The 19,045-nt window shown below is 37.7% G+C and overlaps 3 protein-coding genes across 3 annotated transcripts; all 3 read right to left on the bottom strand.

The window, feature by feature from the left end:
* Positions 1–25: 25 nt before the first annotated feature.
* LOC147541650 (S-adenosyl-L-methionine-dependent methyltransferases superfamily protein) lies at positions 26–1,533 on the bottom strand. The gene is made up of 2 exons (XM_086637433.1): positions 1,102–1,533; positions 26–889 (listed from the first exon to the last, which is right to left on the bottom strand). Exons 1-2 carry the CDS (start codon positions 1,249–1,251, stop codon positions 254–256), a joined length of 786 nt encoding a protein of 261 aa, XP_086493559.1. The 5' UTR covers positions 1,252–1,533; the 3' UTR covers positions 26–253.
* Positions 1,534–2,387: 854 nt separating this feature from the next.
* LOC147541649 (uncharacterized) lies at positions 2,388–4,627 on the bottom strand. Its single transcript, XM_086673312.1, has 3 exons — positions 3,987–4,627; positions 2,950–3,179; positions 2,388–2,831 (listed from the first exon to the last, which is right to left on the bottom strand). Exons 1-3 carry the CDS (start codon positions 4,354–4,356, stop codon positions 2,553–2,555), a joined length of 879 nt encoding a protein of 292 aa, XP_086529438.1. The 5' UTR covers positions 4,357–4,627; the 3' UTR covers positions 2,388–2,552.
* Positions 4,628–5,004: 377 nt separating this feature from the next.
* DGS1 (dgd1 suppressor 1) lies at positions 5,005–15,454 on the bottom strand. Its single transcript, XM_086673311.1, has 14 exons — positions 15,013–15,454; positions 14,011–14,125; positions 13,667–13,870; positions 12,249–12,386; positions 11,945–12,112; positions 11,069–11,263; positions 9,508–9,608; positions 8,841–8,930; positions 7,741–7,813; positions 7,595–7,623; positions 7,384–7,507; positions 6,179–6,289; positions 5,678–5,778; positions 5,005–5,555 (listed from the first exon to the last, which is right to left on the bottom strand). Exons 1-14 carry the CDS (start codon positions 15,252–15,254, stop codon positions 5,435–5,437), a joined length of 1,812 nt encoding a protein of 603 aa, XP_086529437.1. The 5' UTR covers positions 15,255–15,454; the 3' UTR covers positions 5,005–5,434.
* Positions 15,455–19,045: the final 3,591 nt, after the last annotated feature.

Genomic DNA, 19,045 nt, shown 5'->3' with positions numbered 1-19,045 from the left:
TTGTACGGTGCTTTAAGCTATATCGTTTATTTTCAAAAAGAAAAGTTAACATTTCCTTACTCAGAGGTAAGTTCGAAAGTCCCATAAAATATAACATTTGTAATAGACAAACAGAATAAATAAGTGACATTTAGTCCCAAGGGAAATAACAAGAAAGTCCAAGACATCTTACAATAAGTGTTATGGTAGTTTTATAAAGGTTCTCAAGTCTGTATTCTCTTATTTCCTTCTCAAAGAAAAATTGTAGTTTCATTTATTTCCCAACCCTTCCCATCATGAGATAGATGGGAAAGTTAACATCTTTCTTAGTACTCCCATTTCCTCCCCAAGCGCGTTTGAGTTCACCAATTACTTCTCTATTCAATAGTTCAATCTCTTTCGAACGTGCAGTTTGATATGCCGACCACGACCTAATGTAAGTCAAATACATCTCCAAATCCATCGACCTCTTCGCTATAAATTCGAATGGGCCTGTATGATCCAATCCTTCCACAGGCTCGAATGGGAAACTGAGACTTTTATACTTATTGTCTACATGCTCACGGGCTGAGTCCCAATAAGGTGCAGATTTTTCGTATAAGACATGGAAGACAGCGTCAACATCATCGTCGACTTCAGGTACGGTATAACACCATACCGCAATAACTCCATGGGGTTTCTTAAGGACCCAATTCACTTGTTCATAAAAGGTTGTAAGATCAAACCAATGAAGAGCTTGGGCCACAATCACCAGATCAACTGTTGACTTTTGAGCAACATAATTTTCGACTTCTGAAATCGACATATCGGGAGACGTATGTTGGTATTGGATGTTTGAGAGTTTCGGTGCAAATTCTAGTTGTTGTTTACTTGTGTCTGTTGCTACAACATTCTTGTATATCTCAGCTAGCTGAAACCAAAATGAGACCTAGTTTAGGCTCCAAAATCATATAACTTAAAGATGTAAAACGTTTTAATCTAAATGTGTTAAAAATTGGATAAAAACACGTTAAACTTATTTTTACCGAACGCTATAGTATAGCTTTTGAACACCCGGAACCAAAAACGTTTCCCCCAAAAAAACATGGACAAAATAAAAGACAGGTGATAATATATACTCACAGAGACAGCAGCTTGGCCACTGCCGGTGCCTACGTCCCAAGCTAGGTCTCGAGTTGGAGTTTTGGAAGCAATGAATTGGAATAGCTCAGGTGGATAACTAGGTCGAGTCTGTACGTACTCATACGCCTGCTCGGTAAACAACGTTGCCATGTTAATCTCTGATCTTCTTCAGTCTTCTCCCTCTTTGATCAATTAAATAATATATATAGATTTCTGATTGGTGATGGTTGCTGAATGGACAGGTTTTAGCTTCTTTTTTTTCCCTTAAGAAGAAGTTCATTGGATCTTGATATATAACAAACAACAATTGAGTCAACGAATATCAGAGGAGGTAGTGGAGTAATCAAATTTGATACAAACGTGAGTTGCGTGTGGGAGGAGGCCAGAGGGAGGAAAGTGATAGGTCAAATATCCAGACGCACTAATGCATATATCCACACATGACTATATTAGTTGGTTTTGGGGTTCATAGGTTATTAATTGGGGTTGTAGTTATTCAATCCAAAATAATATTCAACACATGTAGTTGATTTATTTTCAATAATGATATTTTTTCCGTTTTCTGCAAATTCGGTTTGCAAATCCTGCAAATTTGATTTGGAAATTTTACAAACTCAAATTGTAGAATGTAAATTACAAATTTGATTTGGAAATTTTGGAAATTTTACAAACTCAAATTGTAGAATGTAAATTACAAATTTGATTTGGAAATTTTACAAACTCAATTTGCAGAATGTAATCTCGATTAGCGGAATACAATCTCAGTTCGTAGAACTCGCAAATCACATGTATATTGTAATAGTCCCACATTGCTCACAAGAGTGTCCAGAGACTGGGCTATATGTGTAAACTCAAGCTTAGTAAGTGCCGAGGCCTCTTGGGAGGGTCGTGGTGCCTTCGCCAAGACAAAACCTCACACCACGCTGAGTGGTGGCTAAGTGAGGACAAAATCGTGTATGTGGGGGGTCCACGATGTCGCTGCGTGCTCTGATAGGTCGGGCGAATCGCGTGTCTTCGCCCAATACCGAGGCCTTTTGGGTAGGCTTGTGGTGCCTTCGCCAAGAACAAAACCCCGTACCCGTGTGGGCTTGGGCCTGGGTGGTTAAAGCGGGGACAATATCGGCAACTGCTAAGGCTTGGGGTGTTACATATATTGATTACATAGAATAACATGTTAATGTAGGACATACATTTCTAACACAATTTGCCCTGCCTTCCTGCTCCCGCTTGCGATCTCCATTGATTTGAATTTATAATCATAAGGAAACTAAGTACCATCCACAAAATAAATCACAAACTATGATAAATTATTTATAACATAAGCTTCGATGAGCATATCATACATCTTGTTTCGAAAAGGTTTTGATCTTTCAGATTGTTTTTATAGCATCTAATTTACACTTCAAAAACTTGAAATTCTCTAAATACACTACATGGTTTGGATACAAAAACTAGAGAGACGAGAAAATAGGAACCCCGGGTAAGGTAGCACCTGCATCAACAATGAAATTATTGCCTGTTACGTATTCGGATGATTCGTGGATCAAATATCGCACGAGGGATGTCAATGCTGGATCTGATGTGCCAAATGTTCTCAATGGAACAGTTCTCTCGGCCACATTATTGAGCCAGTCTCTACGCATGAGCCCTTCCGTGATCTCAGACTTAAAGAGCCCAGGGGAGATTGAGTTTACTCTGATATTATACTGTCCCAGTTCCATACCCATCACCTGTTCTTTTCCAAAAAAAAACTCATAAATTTCGGTTTACCGAAAAAACCAGAATATAAAATGAACACTATGAAGCATACTTATATTGGAAAGGTTTTATGCTTTTTCTGTCCATTACCTTGGTTAAGGTGTTTACACCAACCTTCGAAACAGCATAGGCAACACCACCAGGCAACTGCCCACGATTAAGGCCAGCAATGGATGAAATATTAATGATTGATCCTTTCTGATTATTGTCACGCATTAGTCTCGCCACATATTTGGACACAAGCCATGTTCCGGTCAAGTTTGTCCTAATAATTTTATTCCATTCTTCCTCTGTGAAATCCAGGGAAGAAAAAACGCCACCTGATATACATATCACATGTGACAGGAATCTAGTCATAACTCATTGGTACATATGCGAAGCAACCATTAACACATGATCAATACAGAAAACAAACCCGGAAATTGTGAGAACTCGTGGACAAACTTGAGAGCCCGGAATAAAAAGTAAGAGAAATGCTATTTGGTCCAAAAACAGGGGCCGGCCACAGCCCGAGAACTGATGTGGCCGGCTCCCATTGGTCCGGGTGTTTCTCTCTCCACATGCTCGGACCAATGGGAGCTGGTAACATCAGCTTTCAGGCTGTGGTCAGCCCTCATTTTCGGGCCAAACAGAAATTTCTGAAAAAGTAACAGTTCTTTCAATATAAGTATGATGATCCTTGTTGAGCATTACTTAGGGTTCTTATAGAGTTTTCAAGCTTCAGATACAGGGTCACCATGGTGTTTAGTGACATACTAGGTTAACTACGCTAAGTTCTTCGATTAGAGATTTACGAACCACAAGGATAAGCATACATACACCCAGATTTAACTAAGTTTGGGGAGCTTAGTACCCACTGAAACCAAAATTTAACTAAGTTTTACTTAATAATAAAGGAAATAAATCTCGAAATATTTCCATTTTCATGCCTAGCCAAATTTCAAAGGAACCCGTAATTTCATTCCTTGGTTTCTATTATATTGAAACGTTTCTCTCCCTTATATTTTCAATTTGACTTTTTCCAAACAAAAATATCTAAAGAATTTCAAACCCTAAATCCCCCCAAATTATAGAATCTCAAAAGAAGAATAAAATCAACTTGAAATAAGCAAATCAGTTGTTGGTACCTCTAATACCAGCGTTGTTGATCAAAACATCAATACGACCAAAAACATCCCATGCCTTGTTAACAGATGCTTCAATTAAACTACCATCCTCAGCTAAAATGTCAAGCTCTATAGCAGCAGCAGCAGCTCTAACCCCTTGTTTAATGGAAGTATTATTATTATTATTATTATTAGAATTTGAAGGGGGAAGATTGATTTCATCACATAAAGATTTCAATCGATCTGTTCTTCGAGCAGCAGCGATGATCTTGCATCCAGCTAAAGCAAGATCCAAACAAAACTCACGACCAAGTCCTGATGAAGCACCCGTTACCATTACTACCTTCCCCTCTAATTCTCTCCATGGTTCTAGATTTTCACTACCCGCCATTGAATTGATTCTGCTCTAAAAAACTACTACCTACTTCTTTTCAGATCTTTGTCTACTCTCTCACTCTTCTTCCTCAACTCTTGAGGTTCAGATCTCTTTCTTTCTATGTTGACATCAATATTGAAAAACTACGCCAGCCACCCTCGGTTAGAGTGATAAGAAGTATAATCTTCCGAACAAGCCGCATATACCATCAAGATGTGATAAACATGATGACCTGTTAGTTAAACCACTACAATGATTTTTATGTCCACACTCCACACTATCAATTGACTGACTCTTCTTTTGGTATTAGAATTAGGATTTTGGTCGATCCGACACCCACCAACCCATGGCCTTTTGCGTCCACCAGGGCCCATGGACATCGGAGCCAAATCTAACTTGTCCGCCCCATGGGTAAGTAGCTGGCAGAAGCAAGCATGGGAACCTAAACGGCTCCCACCGCCCATATCTCCCATTACTCGGTTCATATGCTCGTTTAGGGTGTCCGTTTTACCCATCTGCATATTAAGAGTTCTCTTTTGATTCTCCCCAAGTCTAAACAGCAAAACCTAACCCTTCAACCTTCAAGGCTATATATTAAAATATAAAGTAACATTTTACAGGATATCCTGTCAAATTCTCGGGTGCACTTTTAGAGAAAGAGAATTTCACAGTAATGAATCTTGAATTAGTTTCTGGATCTGGAAACCCAACCGAAAGTTCATTCAAAATTTATGGATCTAAAATATATCAGATCTTACAACCTCTTCATAAGAACCCGAAAAAACAAAATCAATAAAATTCTAGATCTTGTATGAATATTCAACCTGTTTACGTTACAACAGAACCTAATTCTTCGGGAAAGGTCTGATGTAACAAAACCAGACTCACTAGACCACAACCATCTTCTGACCCAGTTGAGAATTGCTGTCGTACCAAAATTGAAAAAGATCGCTCCATCATCGTCTGCCTTACAAAAATATTTTCAGAATGAATTAAAGAATTCACTTTCTGGTCAAATTTGAATTGAACCGAAAACCTGTTCCCCAGACCAATCGTTCTTTCGGGAGTTGTAATGGAAGATTGGTTTAATAAGCTACCGCCGTCTGCCTGAAGGAAGCAGGCAGTCGTAAACCCGTTCCATACGTGATGTTACAGCAAGCTTATATGTGGTTTGTGCTTCCGGCTTTCCCAAATCAATAATGTCTTGTCTCAAACTGAATCCAACAAAAAATAATAACAAACACCACAATTAGGTTTCTTGCTTCAAAATGAAATAGCGATCAAACTTATCACACTTTTCAAGTTTTAATCACAACGCTTATTAACAACTACGAACCTTAGCCATTCGCCACTTTCCTTGGCGTGCCTTTCTACGGCCCTGTACAGACGATCCAAACTATAGAGCACCAACCCAAACATGCACTGGGCATCTTCACCCTGTGACCATACAAAGAAATGGTAACATGAATACTAAATGCAAAATACTACACATATTGCGAAATATGAACTGTGGATTGAATAGCATTTAAGTAATAATGTGAAATGGAACCTCATCTTTATCCCAGCCTCATGGCAGTTTAAGCATAGGTTACCAACAATTTTCACCTAAAAACACAGCAGTCTCTTTTTTCATCCCCTTATTTTCTATTATCTTTGCTTCGTATAATAAGGTTTTGTAAGTATTGTTTTTCAATTTGGTGAGTTTTCTTGAATCTTGATTTTACCATTCGATCGCATCATTTTCGTATTTCGACACCGATGCTAGATTCATTTTTAAATTTTAATCCATTCAACGATATAATTATAAATCAACTGAATATTTAGTTTGATTTTGTACCTTTCCTTGATCCATGAAAGCTTGAAACTGCATAATCCTTTTCTCTACCTCCACAATAAGTAGCCTCCTTTGGATACGAGCAATCCTTCCTCGACCTTCTGCTCTTTCATCCTAGTTTTGGATTTATAAGAAATGAGAAGATGCATGAAACAATGACAAATCGAAATGAATGCATCCATTAGTCAATTTGTGCCTCCAAATGAAGCAAAGGAATTTTACAAATTAAAATACGCAAAACGCTAGAAGATGGAAAAGATATTGACAGATCAAAGAAAGGGGGCTGCGTGCAATTATAATTATCAATATTACAAGTGTCATCATATAAAAGGCTTAAATAAACTATAACAGGCAAAAGAGGAAACACAGGAGAGCTATAAATAATGTAAAACGAGCAACAGTTGCATAAAAGGTAGCGCTACCAGCTACTCTTGTATGTAAAAAATTAAAACCATTTGAAAAACTGAAAGATATAAAGATATAAAATAAGACTGAAATTAAAAGTTAATAGTTGAAAAGCAAAATAAATTTGTACTTTTGACGAGTTTTTCTTTACATGAATATGTGAAATTTATCTTTGAGCTTCATTTCATATGTTTGGTTTATTCAGTCTCCGCTGCGAAGTCCCAATTCTACCAGAGGAGTCAACTTCAGATATCTAAATGAACTAGTCAACATAGGTGGTGTTGCCTTTTTTTTCTCACTGTCTGAATCTGAATCGTCTATTCAAATGGACCAAATATTAACACAAATCGGCCAATCAAACAAGTCAAGACCTTATGAGTGACAAAAACAAACATTTTGTAATTTGACTCGAGCAGATTGGGACCTTGAGCTAAATTTTGGATTCGTTAAAAACGAAAAGGTCTATATAATAAATAAATAAAGTACTACTTTACACAGACCAAGTCACGAGGCATGGCCATGTGAAGGGTCGGATATAGACAAGAGAAGCAAACAGAGATACCAATATGCTAAACCATGTCTAGAAGACTTTGGCCTAAACTGGACTAAAACTAAGTTACTAGAATATCTACAATGTTATTGATAGTAGGTTGCCGACACGGGATCGTGCTTTCATTTCGTAGTCCAATTTAAGTGTAGTATTGACTCATGGTCATGGTACAAATTAAATGTTGGATACCTACAATATACAGATATGCTCAGAAACTGCATCTAAAAAAAATTATCCTTGTTATTTTCGTTACCTGCTTCAACCAAGCCCGAACTACCATGATTAACCCAAGAGAGAGAAAGAACGCCGGTAAAGCAGCAAGAACGGCGAAGTTGATTTCATTTGCCTTCAAAATCTGATCCAGTTCAAGCATGGCCCTGAATAGCAGGAACCGCAATACATTAGAAAACTTGCATGTGCACATGAACTTGGCAAAGAAATGTGTTGTATAACACTGAACTTACGTCTCGATATCCAATTTAAGCTTTTGGATCTGCACTTGCACAGACACAGTTAGGTTCAAAATGATTCTTTTTTAACTCTGAATGAAATTAGATTCAATATGATCGTAGTCAAACTACCATGTCAAAACAACTAACAAGCATCTTACCTGTATAAGCAAAGCACGAGCAAGCTCTCCCCCCATAAGATTTTGAATCGGATGCATAAGTTCCTTCTCATACCTGGAATTAGAAGTCATATTAACCAATTTCATAAGATGCGAAAAGCGTTCTGGTTCATATCCCTCGACAATAAAAAGTTCCGCGTCAGAAAAACTTAGAAATGAGAAAGCTACATGTACGAAAGTAGATCTTTTAGAGTTTCTCTGATTCTTTTATTAACTTCTACATCACATTCTAATTTATGCTAACATTTATGCGGATAAGTCCATGAAGTAAGACAAAACGGTTTGTTGACTATGGTGTCGTTTGGCAACACAAAAATAAGTGGTTCTACTTATTTAAGTAGAAAAGCGGGGGGAAAAAAAGATAGTTCAGTAAAGCAAGGACTAGTAACTTCATCTATGTTAAAGTTTTAGATGAAGTTTGACTTTCCTTTTAAGGTTTTAATTTTTTGCTTATAGCTTTAAAGTCAACTTAAATTCCCATACAAAATGACTTTTTCAACCCAATTTTCTTTTTCTTCCTTGTCTAATCTCTGCTACACAACTTCCAAACCTCCACCATCACCACATTTCCACCGCCACCACCAGTATGACTACACCCTCACGATCGCACAACTCCACCACCATACCTCCCCACCACTACCACTTACCACATTTACTCCTTCACCACCGTCACCAGACCAGCCCCACCACTACCACCATCACACTACCACAATCTGACAACATCAACCCCACCATACCCCCACAGTACTATCACCACAAGCACCACCACAACACCTCCATCATCACCACATACCATCTTCACACCTCCACCACCATCGTCAGACCACCACAACCCTCACCGCCTCACCGCCTATCGTCACCACCACCACCAATACTAACGTCACCATCACCAACGTTAGTGAAAAACCTAGCACTAGAAAGTTTTGATGACATAAGATTGCCTGCTTATCAGATCTATCCGGACGTCAAGAATTAGTTTCCGACCCGTTCTTTGTCAAAGGATGAAGAAGTCCTTAAACCATCAATAAAATACTGACACCAGAAGCATGAGTGAATTCTGAGTCCTGCACATGCAGTCTCACCTGCCCATTACTAATTCCAACATCTCCTGATCTGACGCATTTGGCGGAAACTTTTTTCCACTTGTTTGCTCACTGAAAGACAACAACATCCTGAAAGCAAGGAACAAATATGTAACGCATCAGATGAATCTTGCAGAAGCTAACATCAGATTACAAGTTAACAACATATTCTATTCACAACAAGTGTAACCTGCACTGTTGCTGGTTGCGAACTTGTGTCGCAAACATGCAAAGCACATGCTACGAGCTAAATTTTACTAACAGAGATACATTCTTTGTGCGTACTGTAAAAGCCTCATAAGGTAAGTTGAAAATGTTTCAATATCAGAAAATAAGAACGACATTATACCATGATGGTACCTACTTTATTTTAACAAGAAATAAAAAGATAACCGGTAGCGAATTGTAATATTTTTGTTGAACGTGGGAAGAACTAAAGGAATTAGAACTTTGTGACGTGTCACGTGCAAAATACTACTTAAGTTTTCAGCGTTTTAACTAGCCTTGAGCCTTGAGACCACCCTGGGGATAAATTTAGCCTTATCAAAGCAAACCACCTTGAGGCTTGAAATCGGTTTCTTGATCAGTTACATGTTTGTACTTTATTAAGAATCTGTACTTTGCATCACATAAATATTAACACGCTTCAATTAGAAAACTAACTAACCTGTGTAGAGAATTTGAAGTTAGTTGTACTTCTTCGAGCTCCATCACACCCTTGTGCCTTCTCCTGAATGTCTCAAAGAGCTCATCTCTAATAGAAAGAAGCTTGTGGAAAAATGAAAAATAGGTGGGTAAGTGACAGAATGATTTCAGTTTTCCCACTCTAAAAGAAATAACAAAAAGGCTTCCTGCATCTAACTAGCTGTAGTTACTACACTGCTACTGATGACGAAATTCATGGAGTGAAGGGGAAAGACAAACGGCCAAAATCTAGAGCAATGGGAAGGGTTACAAAAACATAAGAAAGGTACAGAAATTTGGAATATGGTCCCAATAGCAATAATTTGGAGCATCTGGAAAGACGAGATCACAGAAACAACAAAATATTCAAAGAGGAAAACATCAACAGCAACCTGGCTGAAGATGTCATGGGAGTTATGTTCCACTGATCAAGGAACATACCAAAATTCACTATGTTCTCTTATTATGATTTTGTACATAACTGCGGGGCTGGATGCCGAAACAAGTCAATGAACCTACCTAAACCCTGTTTTTCCTCTTGTTTCCTTTTTTCTTCACTGTTTTTCACCATGTACCTTTCCTTTTAATCAATAAATTCATTCAAGGTCTCAAAGAAGAAAACATATACTTCGGAAGAAAAACAACAGATCTGACCCTCACTACCCAAAAACAAAGAAATACAAATCCGTTTTCTAACTTCTGAGAAAACAGAGTGCCACAGCAAATAACACAGGATCAGCTGGGTTGGTAAAAACTCAGCATGTCACTCAGGTAACTCTAAGATCGGTCGGGGCTCAGCTACTAATGCCAAGTTAGGGGTTTCAAATTACAGTTCGGCATTAGTTGCAGCTAGTTAGCAGATAAAGCTGATGCACTGCATAAACAGGTCCGTTTCTTCTCCGTTATGATAAAAGAAGAAATTCATAGAACTAAAATGCAAAACATTCACAGTGCGTAAAAGGGAACTTCCTCTCAATGGTAAGGAAGACTTACTTTTTTTTCTTATGAAACCCATCGTTCGCTTTCTTTCAAGAACTAAAAGAGAACACAAATATTGAAAAATTTGACCATTCTCGGAAAAAAAATCAAGATTAATCTAATTGACATGCAATCTACAAGTTCAAATCTAGAACAGTACCACAAAAGAGGGTAAAATTACAAAAGCTGAGTACAATTGCATGTTTTATTTGGTTTACCATAACACTTCAAACTCAGGATTAACATCATACACATGAAATGAAGCGCACAATTATACAGAGTATGCAATGTACAGATTACTCTTATTGACATCCAATAAACAGATTATCATATTTAGAGCAGTAGAAAAGAGAGTGCAACTACAAATGTTGAGCATAAGTACATGTTATATTTTTTTTCCCCAAGCATTTCAAGCTTCTGAATAAACACCATATCATCAAATGAGGCGCATCGCTATATCACAAGGTGCAGTAGTCATCTCAAAACACGAATTACACACACGTAGACACCTGATGCTAACTGAAGACATGTAAAAAGTTCAGCACAAAGCAAGTTTAGAATCATACTGGCTGTTCTACGTGATCATTCCAAAAGCCAACGGTTGAATCCCGTGCTTCACGGATCCAGTTGTCAATGTCAGAACTTCCAGCCAAACTGCTGTGTTTCAAGAGCCAGACTGAGCATACCGAGAGACCAACGGCTCCACATGTATATCGAACCCAGTGCAAAGTCAGTTTCCTCGGCTTTTTGTATTTGGCAACCTTAACCAGTAAAGGCAAGCAATAGTTCAGAAAATGGGTATAATTACTTACACCTAAAATAAAAGTCAGGAACTGAAATGAAAAAGTACAATGGTTTTAAATTTAAACAAAATGAGCCATCCGTTCTCGTTTCTACTTTTTTACAAAACAAGTCTTCCTACAACAACTTTGCAGCACTCTAAGTATCAAGCAACCTTGAGAATTTACAAGAGACAAAGGGATCAAGATTTCCCATTGAAGAGATAACGACAAAAAGTTATGTGACTTCTGTCCCTAAGTGGAAGTGTGAAACTTGTTTTCAGCAATGATCAGTCTCTGTGTTCGTATATATTTAGAAGTTTTATATTTCTTGTTGGTTATTGACCAACAACTTGGATGTCTACATAAGAAAAGACTTTCTCCTTGGAAGTCAATCTCGGAGCATGAAACACACTGTAGTGTTCATTTTTCCTTCTTCAGATTTCTCTCCAACTAAGCAATCTCACATCAACCTTCTCACTCTAAAATAAAAATTAGACAACGCCAGTTATATTCCATTCAATAATTGTCATATGAAGAAATTATTTAGTGTCAGCAATTCAGAAAACACCTAACAACCGCAATTTCTTAATGTTGCTAGCATATAATATTAGAGAGTACGGAATCAATATGAAGATAGTGAACAAGATCAAAACAGCTTACAAGGAGAAATAAGAAAGAATCGAGTTTCTGGAGATTCTGATAAATCAAGTTGATAGCATCTATGATTTCACAATCTTTCCACTGAGAACCTTCCTGGTTAATCTCAGGCAATCTCTCAAACTCTAGACGAGCTGAGTTACTCGCATCAGCTGAAATAGAAGAAACACCCTGCACAGCCACAGAGTTAGCTAACTTTGGAACTGAAAAGGCATAACATAATAACTAAAATGTGCACTGGACACTATAATTTGTAGTATTGGAGGTCTTTAACTCAATGATGTAGATCTGTTCATCGAATAGTTACCTGACACATTTCACGTGGATGGTTCATTGATACTTCTAGTTTTGCAAATAAGCTATCAATACTCATCAGCAATGGGGGCAATGACTTCTCAGGATCCTTGCTCAAGGCCTCCCCAAATTTATCAACTTCCATATATACCTACATAAAAGACAACAAAATATGTATATAATAGAAATCAAACTTATACAATCATCACGTCAACCAACTGACCGTTCAATGCATGGACAACAGAAAGCCCTATCTCAAGAAACCTAACCACAATCCACAAGATAGGTCTCAATTCTCAACCTATGTTACAATTATACTCCTTAGTATTTGTCTAATCGTGTTGGATGCTCGTGTTAGATAATTGTCATCACTTCACCGGATATAGAGTAAGATTTTGTAAACACATGTACTCCAATAATTACAACTCTAGGCTAACGTATTCAGGTACAATGTAAGAATGGTTTATCCATGAATAAAAGAAGTAAAGAAATGAGAAAACAACTAAGGCAAGCCATCTGCGACTCCGTTTCTACTATTATAAGGATGCTGCTATCAGCTAGCTTTGAGCTGATGTAGGCCAAGTGCTAATGTGTCTTTCATTACATATCCAGATTTTCCACCCACCTTGTGCTCAGCCTTGACGAGTCAAGAAGTCAACAGATTGACCTGTCTTACACGTGTCAGTGTCAGTGCCCGCGTGCAGAGTAAACCCTCAATAGAGTCATCAAGATGGTGGACCAGACAAAGTTCTAGCACCTGACCCAACTCTAACCAGAGGTTGTTGGAAAGTTGGCATGAGTCTCCTGGGCTCTAATCAAGTTGGTGTCCTCACACCGCATCATCTAAGCCATGTTTCGTCACCGCCTGCCAAACATATATAAGCATATGTTTCCCTAAAGGCCGCGGCTTTGGGGAACAAAGCAAAATCTCCACTAAAAGATTTGCACACTCTCACGAAATCACTTCATCAAACCTACAACATTCAACTGACTTTAGGATCGGAGTATCTTTTTTGCAAATCCCCCTGTCTCAGATCATTATCCATTATGGAAGGACATTTAAGAGAGTTATAAGATTTTTCTTTTTGAAGCTTTGGATGCATATATTGAAAAAAAAAACACGTCCGACAAACCACGTTCCTACATCATCAAATACTATGCTACAATGGTAATTGTATAACAGATCCTTAAGTTTTAAACCAGCGCAATGTTCTTCATTGTTTGAATCTATACTTCAAACTTATTCGTAACAAAATAGGGGTGGTAAAGTTTTGTTCCAGAAACTTCGACAAATGCTAGCTAAATATGATTGCATGATGGAAAATCACATTGGCATAAGATAACCGAAGTTTAATCTACAAATTTTTGTTGATTGACTAAAAAAAGAAAAACACTAAAACTTGTGCAGCTAAAAGACTTCATCCAAGGTACCTGTGCAAGAAATGTAGCCAAGGAATGTCGCAGACTAGTTAAGATGGTTATCCTCTCAGATATCTGAGCAGCTGCAGAATGACAAAGATGTTGGAGAGGAGAACCCTCCAAGGAACATCCACGTATCAACTCACAAGTGCCATTAATAAAGGCACGTGGCCCTCTTTCAAAAACCATGAAGTATGCTTTTTGAGCATTTGTTCCCTACAACAAAGAAATTTGTCACTTGATGCAACCACAGTAAAAAAAAAATATACCAGCAAGTGAATTATCATAATCCTTTACAAAAATTAATGTCTGCATCAGCGCATCACGAAAGAAATTTATTTTTACATTTTACCAACCTCTGCCTTACACTGCCAAAACTGCAAACTCTTCTGAACATTATGCAAACTCGAAAGTATATGCTCTAAAATATCCTCTAGAACATCAGAAACTCGAGAAGCTTCAGTCAGAACTCTGCAAAGGCACTCATGCGGGTTATTCACAAAATATATCCTGATTTAGAATCGCAATAGTGATATTGTCAAGAAACTAAAGGCCGTCATTGAGAAAAAGTCAAATTAAGACCTTATAGTCAGTGTGTGGCGGTGTGGCCTTATCTTTCAATCAATCAGCATTGTATATCAAAACTCAAAGCTAATTGTTTCAGGAAATAATTACTTCTCAAGCTTTTAGCATAATACGACTCTGAAAAACGATCAATAATTCTAAGAAAACAATTTTCGCCCTTAAGGAGTTTTGCTCCCATCAAAGTGGAAGTGTCACCTAAAGCCGTACACTAAGATGCCTCAAAGGCGTACATAATCTTTTTAGAAGAATAAAACGATACCACATTAATATAGAAGATAGCATAACACAGTCTTTTCCACTTAGCTACAAACATATAAATTCTTGTGTCTAACAAGCACAAAATATCCACGTCTTTACTTTTATGTTGCATAAACTTAATTGATGCTAGTACGTTTTGCTTTTGTCTATATATGTGTATGCCTTGAGATGAAAACAGTCCAATCGCCTTAAGGCGTAAGTCTCGGCAAAATTTTATCATAACAACTTTGGTTGGTTTTCTGATCATAATTAGAGTGCAAAGACACACATATATAAATAAGATACCATATCATATTGATTTTTCAGCATAATGCCACTCCAAGAAAGAGGTTGAGTGTCCCTCAACTTGTATGAGGGTTTGCCATGAAAAATCACGAGTAAATTCAGTTATTCTTTACATAAAATTAATCAAACATGATCAGATAACAAATATTCTTTGATTTTCCAACAAAGTCATTTCTAGCATCGATCAAGAACGAAGAAGCTTAATGAAAATGAGAGAAGAGAGAACTTACAGAGGAGATTCGAGTGAATTAGAAGGCAAGGGAAGAGGAAGACCAGGTCTACGTCTCCAGGATCTAGGTCGAGTAGTTCGATTATAGAAATTTGTGATTCTGGCGAGGAAATTTGAATCATGACGGCGAGAAAAGGATAATAGACCGGTGAATCTTGTCCACGCTTGATTTGTATAAAAGGAAACAAGGTGTTTCAAGTACATTTCTGATTCATTTCTAGGGCTTCCAGGAGCAATCTCCATTTTTTTCCTTTGCGAACTCGCAAATACAGATCAATTTTACGCCAATTTATTTGTTACTTGTTTCACCGCAAAGATGGAAGAGAAGAGAAGGGTTAATTCCCAAATGACCCCCATAATGTGTCCAACTCGCCCAATTAGCCTCAATATTGTCCAAAGTTCTTACTTGGCCTTCTTTCTCCGTCACCGTTAAATTATTTTTTTTTTTTTTTGAATAAAGCTTTCAAATAGATATAACATCCAATGTAAGTTACAAATTCCAGTTGATGAGAATAAGATAACTAATCTAGGATGAAAAAGTGAACTGAAAGGACCAGATAACTAAATAAGTTCTAGTCAGGGGTTAAAGCATGATTTCGCCAAGTTATGGGCCTCCATATTTGAGATTCTGGGACAGTATTGTAAATCGATCTCCACCGTTGAAATGTCTCCTCGAATCTTCTCTATATCACTGGATAGGCGCCACGGAGGTTGGTGATTAGGGTTAGAGAGCATCTCCACCATCAACTTGCTATCCCCTTCTATTATATAATCCTGGATCTCCATCTCTTGACCTAGCCGAAACCCTAGCTCAAATGCCTTCATTTCGCTGTGAAGCGGCAAAACCGATGGAAACCCGATCTTCTTTGTCCCCAAAATCTCTCCCAAATGATTTCGAGCTATAGCTCCAGCAGCTCCTTGTGGTGGATTGAAAGCACCATCAACATTTATTTTGATTTTGGAAGATGGAGGAGGCATCCATTGAGTTTCCTGTTCATCAATCAGATCCGAAGAAATATTAGTTAATGGGGTTAGTATTTGTACCTCTTTCTTGACCAACCACCAGCAACGAATCGCATCTGGCTTTGTAGATCGAAATACCCATGCATTCCTCTCCTTCCACCAACACCATAAAAGATAAGTGAATATTCTCCATTCTGCTTCACCGTTCTTACCTTTCATTAGTAGATCTCTCATATTCTGAATGGGATCCTGGCTCAAGCTTATTAGATTATTATTTTTAGTAATATGAATTAATTCTCTAAATTTAGGACATGACCCAAAAAGATGATCGATTGTCTCTGTATCACCTGTATCACATAACTTACAACTTGGTTGGACTGTGGGAATATGTTTTGCTAAATTGTCGAAAGTTGCCAGTCCATCATGAAGCAATTTCCATATAAATAGTTGAACCTTAGGGTTAATAGAAGTATACTTCCACATTTTCTTCCAAGGAAAATCATGTACCCTTTGGTTTAATATAGGTCTCACCCTGATCTCCTGGTAATAAGATTTGGAAGAAAACTTACCTGTTTCAGAAGGTTTCCAAATGAGTTTATCAGACTCAATTAAGGGGTTGATAATAATCGAATTAATGGCTTCTCTTGTTTCTTGATCGAAATACTTGCTTATTTTCTCTTGATCCCAACTGTTGTTATCTTGCTTCATGAGATCTGCTACAAACTTAATATTAGATGGAATTGGTTCAATTATAGTAGGTCTACAATTTTGTAGGTTCTCTAACCAAGGGTCTGTTATGATCTGAATATTTTTACCATCACCTACCTTCCACATGATATTAGACTCAAATGTATTCCTGCTTTTGAGAATAGCTCTCCAAAATGGAGTAGCAGAGGAAGGGGAGTTAATACTCCAAAAATTACCTGACTTTATGTATTTTGAATTCAAGAGTTTGACCCATATAGAGTCAGGTTGAGTTAAATACCTCCATGTCATCTTACCAATGAGAGAGCTGTTGACCTCTGCTAATGCCCTAATACCTAGTCCACCATGTTTTTTAGATGAACAGATGATATCCCAGTTGATGAAATGAATTTTTTTCTCTGAAGTAGAATGGCCCCACCAGAAACATCTCTCTGCTTTTTCCAATTGCTTAATCACTTGATTGGGTATTTTTTGATAACTGAATGAGTAAGTGCAATAGGCACCTAGAACAGATTGAATTAGCACTGTCCTTCCTGCTTGAGAAGTTAATTTATTTTTCCATCCTGCTAAAGTTTTATGAAACTTATCTGTTAACCAGGAAAAACTATCAATTCTGTTCCCTGGTTTAAGGAGAAAGGAGCCTAGATATTTTGCTTGACTATTCATTCTTGGAGCTTGAAGGGTATCTGAAAACCGGGCTTGGATGTCTAAAGGCACCCTCTTACCAAAAAATATGAAGGATTTATCAAAATTCACCAGTTGTCCAGAAAAGTTAGTGTAAGCTTCAATGATATTAATGATGGATGTAAGATTCGTAATGGTGGCTGATCCGAAGAGGATGAGATCATCCGCAAAGAGAAGGTGAGAGATATGATGAGACATGGAAATGTCTCATTTGAATCTCTTAACTCGGGTTAGTTAGTCCAGCTCGAGCGGTTGCTCTGATGATTTGTTTGATTTTCTTTCTCAGGTCTCATTTACGGAGTTCGATGCGAAAACATCGTGATAAAGACATACTTGAGGGACATTTTGATCATTTTAATGACAAGGGTATTCTGGTCAATATTAGTACCCATGTGAAAGTAGAGTCCAATACGAATCCATCGGCGAAAGCGGAAGTGGACTCGGAGTCCGGACGCGAAAGATTGAGTAAGTCAAAGTTCGTGTTCAATATTGTTGACCACGTTCAATATTGTCAAGTGAACAGAGGAGTACGTGTCACTCCGGTAGCCGAGAGCTGTACCGTGTTCGTGTGGTCGCTATTTACCGAATCTTGCTGTCACGAGATTTGATCCCATGTGACGCTCTGAAATATTTTCCTGTGAAAACAAACTCAGATCTAACGGCTGGATTCATTCACATGCACGTGGCGTTATTTATGAAATACGTCACACTCTCCTAAACTGCTTCTTCATACACCATAACCTTTGACAGCTCACACCGTTGGCTGGACCCGGTTGGTTACTCCCATGATTTATGGGAAGTGCTTCCTTTCCTTCTTTCATTTTTTTAAATTAAAAGAGAGAGTATATCTCTTTAAATCTTTGAAACACAAGAGAAACAGAGAGAAAGATGGAAAGAGGATAATTGGGTGGACTTATCACTTGACACCAAATAAAGCAGCCAACCGTTAATGACTAGGCAACACTTATCCCCTTCCTTTTCTTTCTTATCTCTTTTTAAGAAATTAAAGGATTTAATTCCTTTTGAGATTAAACCAGTAGAGAGAGAAGGAAAGGAATGAAATACAAAAGGAAAGAGTGATGATCGGATATTTCATAGAAAGGGAGTTGCCGTTTCTTGAAGATTTTTCATTTTATAGAAAGGAAACCGAGAGAGCTATTGGAGGGGTTTTCGACACATTTTTAGGAGAAAAAGGGAGAGCTTGGTTGGAACGGCCGTTTGATATAAAACAGGTATTTGAGGAGAGGAGAATCATCTTGGAATGGGAGGATCCTCTCGAGCTCAATAGGACAGCAAGATTAGAGAGAGAGAGAGAGAGAGAGAGAGAGAGAGAGAGAGAGAGAGCTCGGCCAAAATCATCATCATCACTTGTTTTTGATTATTTTCTTTTTCTATTCTGTTTTTTGATTATTTTCTTTTTGATTATTTTCTTTTGTATTCTTTCTGTTTGTGAGAGAGAGAGAGATTACAGAGATAGAGAGAGAGAGATTACAGAGACAGAGAGAGAGATTGTAGAAATTACAGAAAAAAAAAGAAAAAAAAATCTGAATTTCTTTGTTATTTATCTATTTCTTGCTTTACTGTTCCTGTTAGTGACAAAGAGAAACAGAGAGAGTGGGAAGAGAGAGAAAATACAGTAGAATGAGGAAGAAACAGGAAGTTAGAGAGAGAAAAAGAGGTTG

The sequence above is a fragment of the Eschscholzia californica genome, unplaced genomic scaffold (assembly GCF_041429995.1).
Source record: "Eschscholzia californica isolate CP2 unplaced genomic scaffold, dmEscCali1.0.p SCAF_4, whole genome shotgun sequence".
Classification (NCBI taxonomy): domain Eukaryota; kingdom Viridiplantae; phylum Streptophyta; class Magnoliopsida; order Ranunculales; family Papaveraceae; genus Eschscholzia; species Eschscholzia californica.
This window is presented reverse-complemented; position numbering and strand designations above follow the sequence as displayed.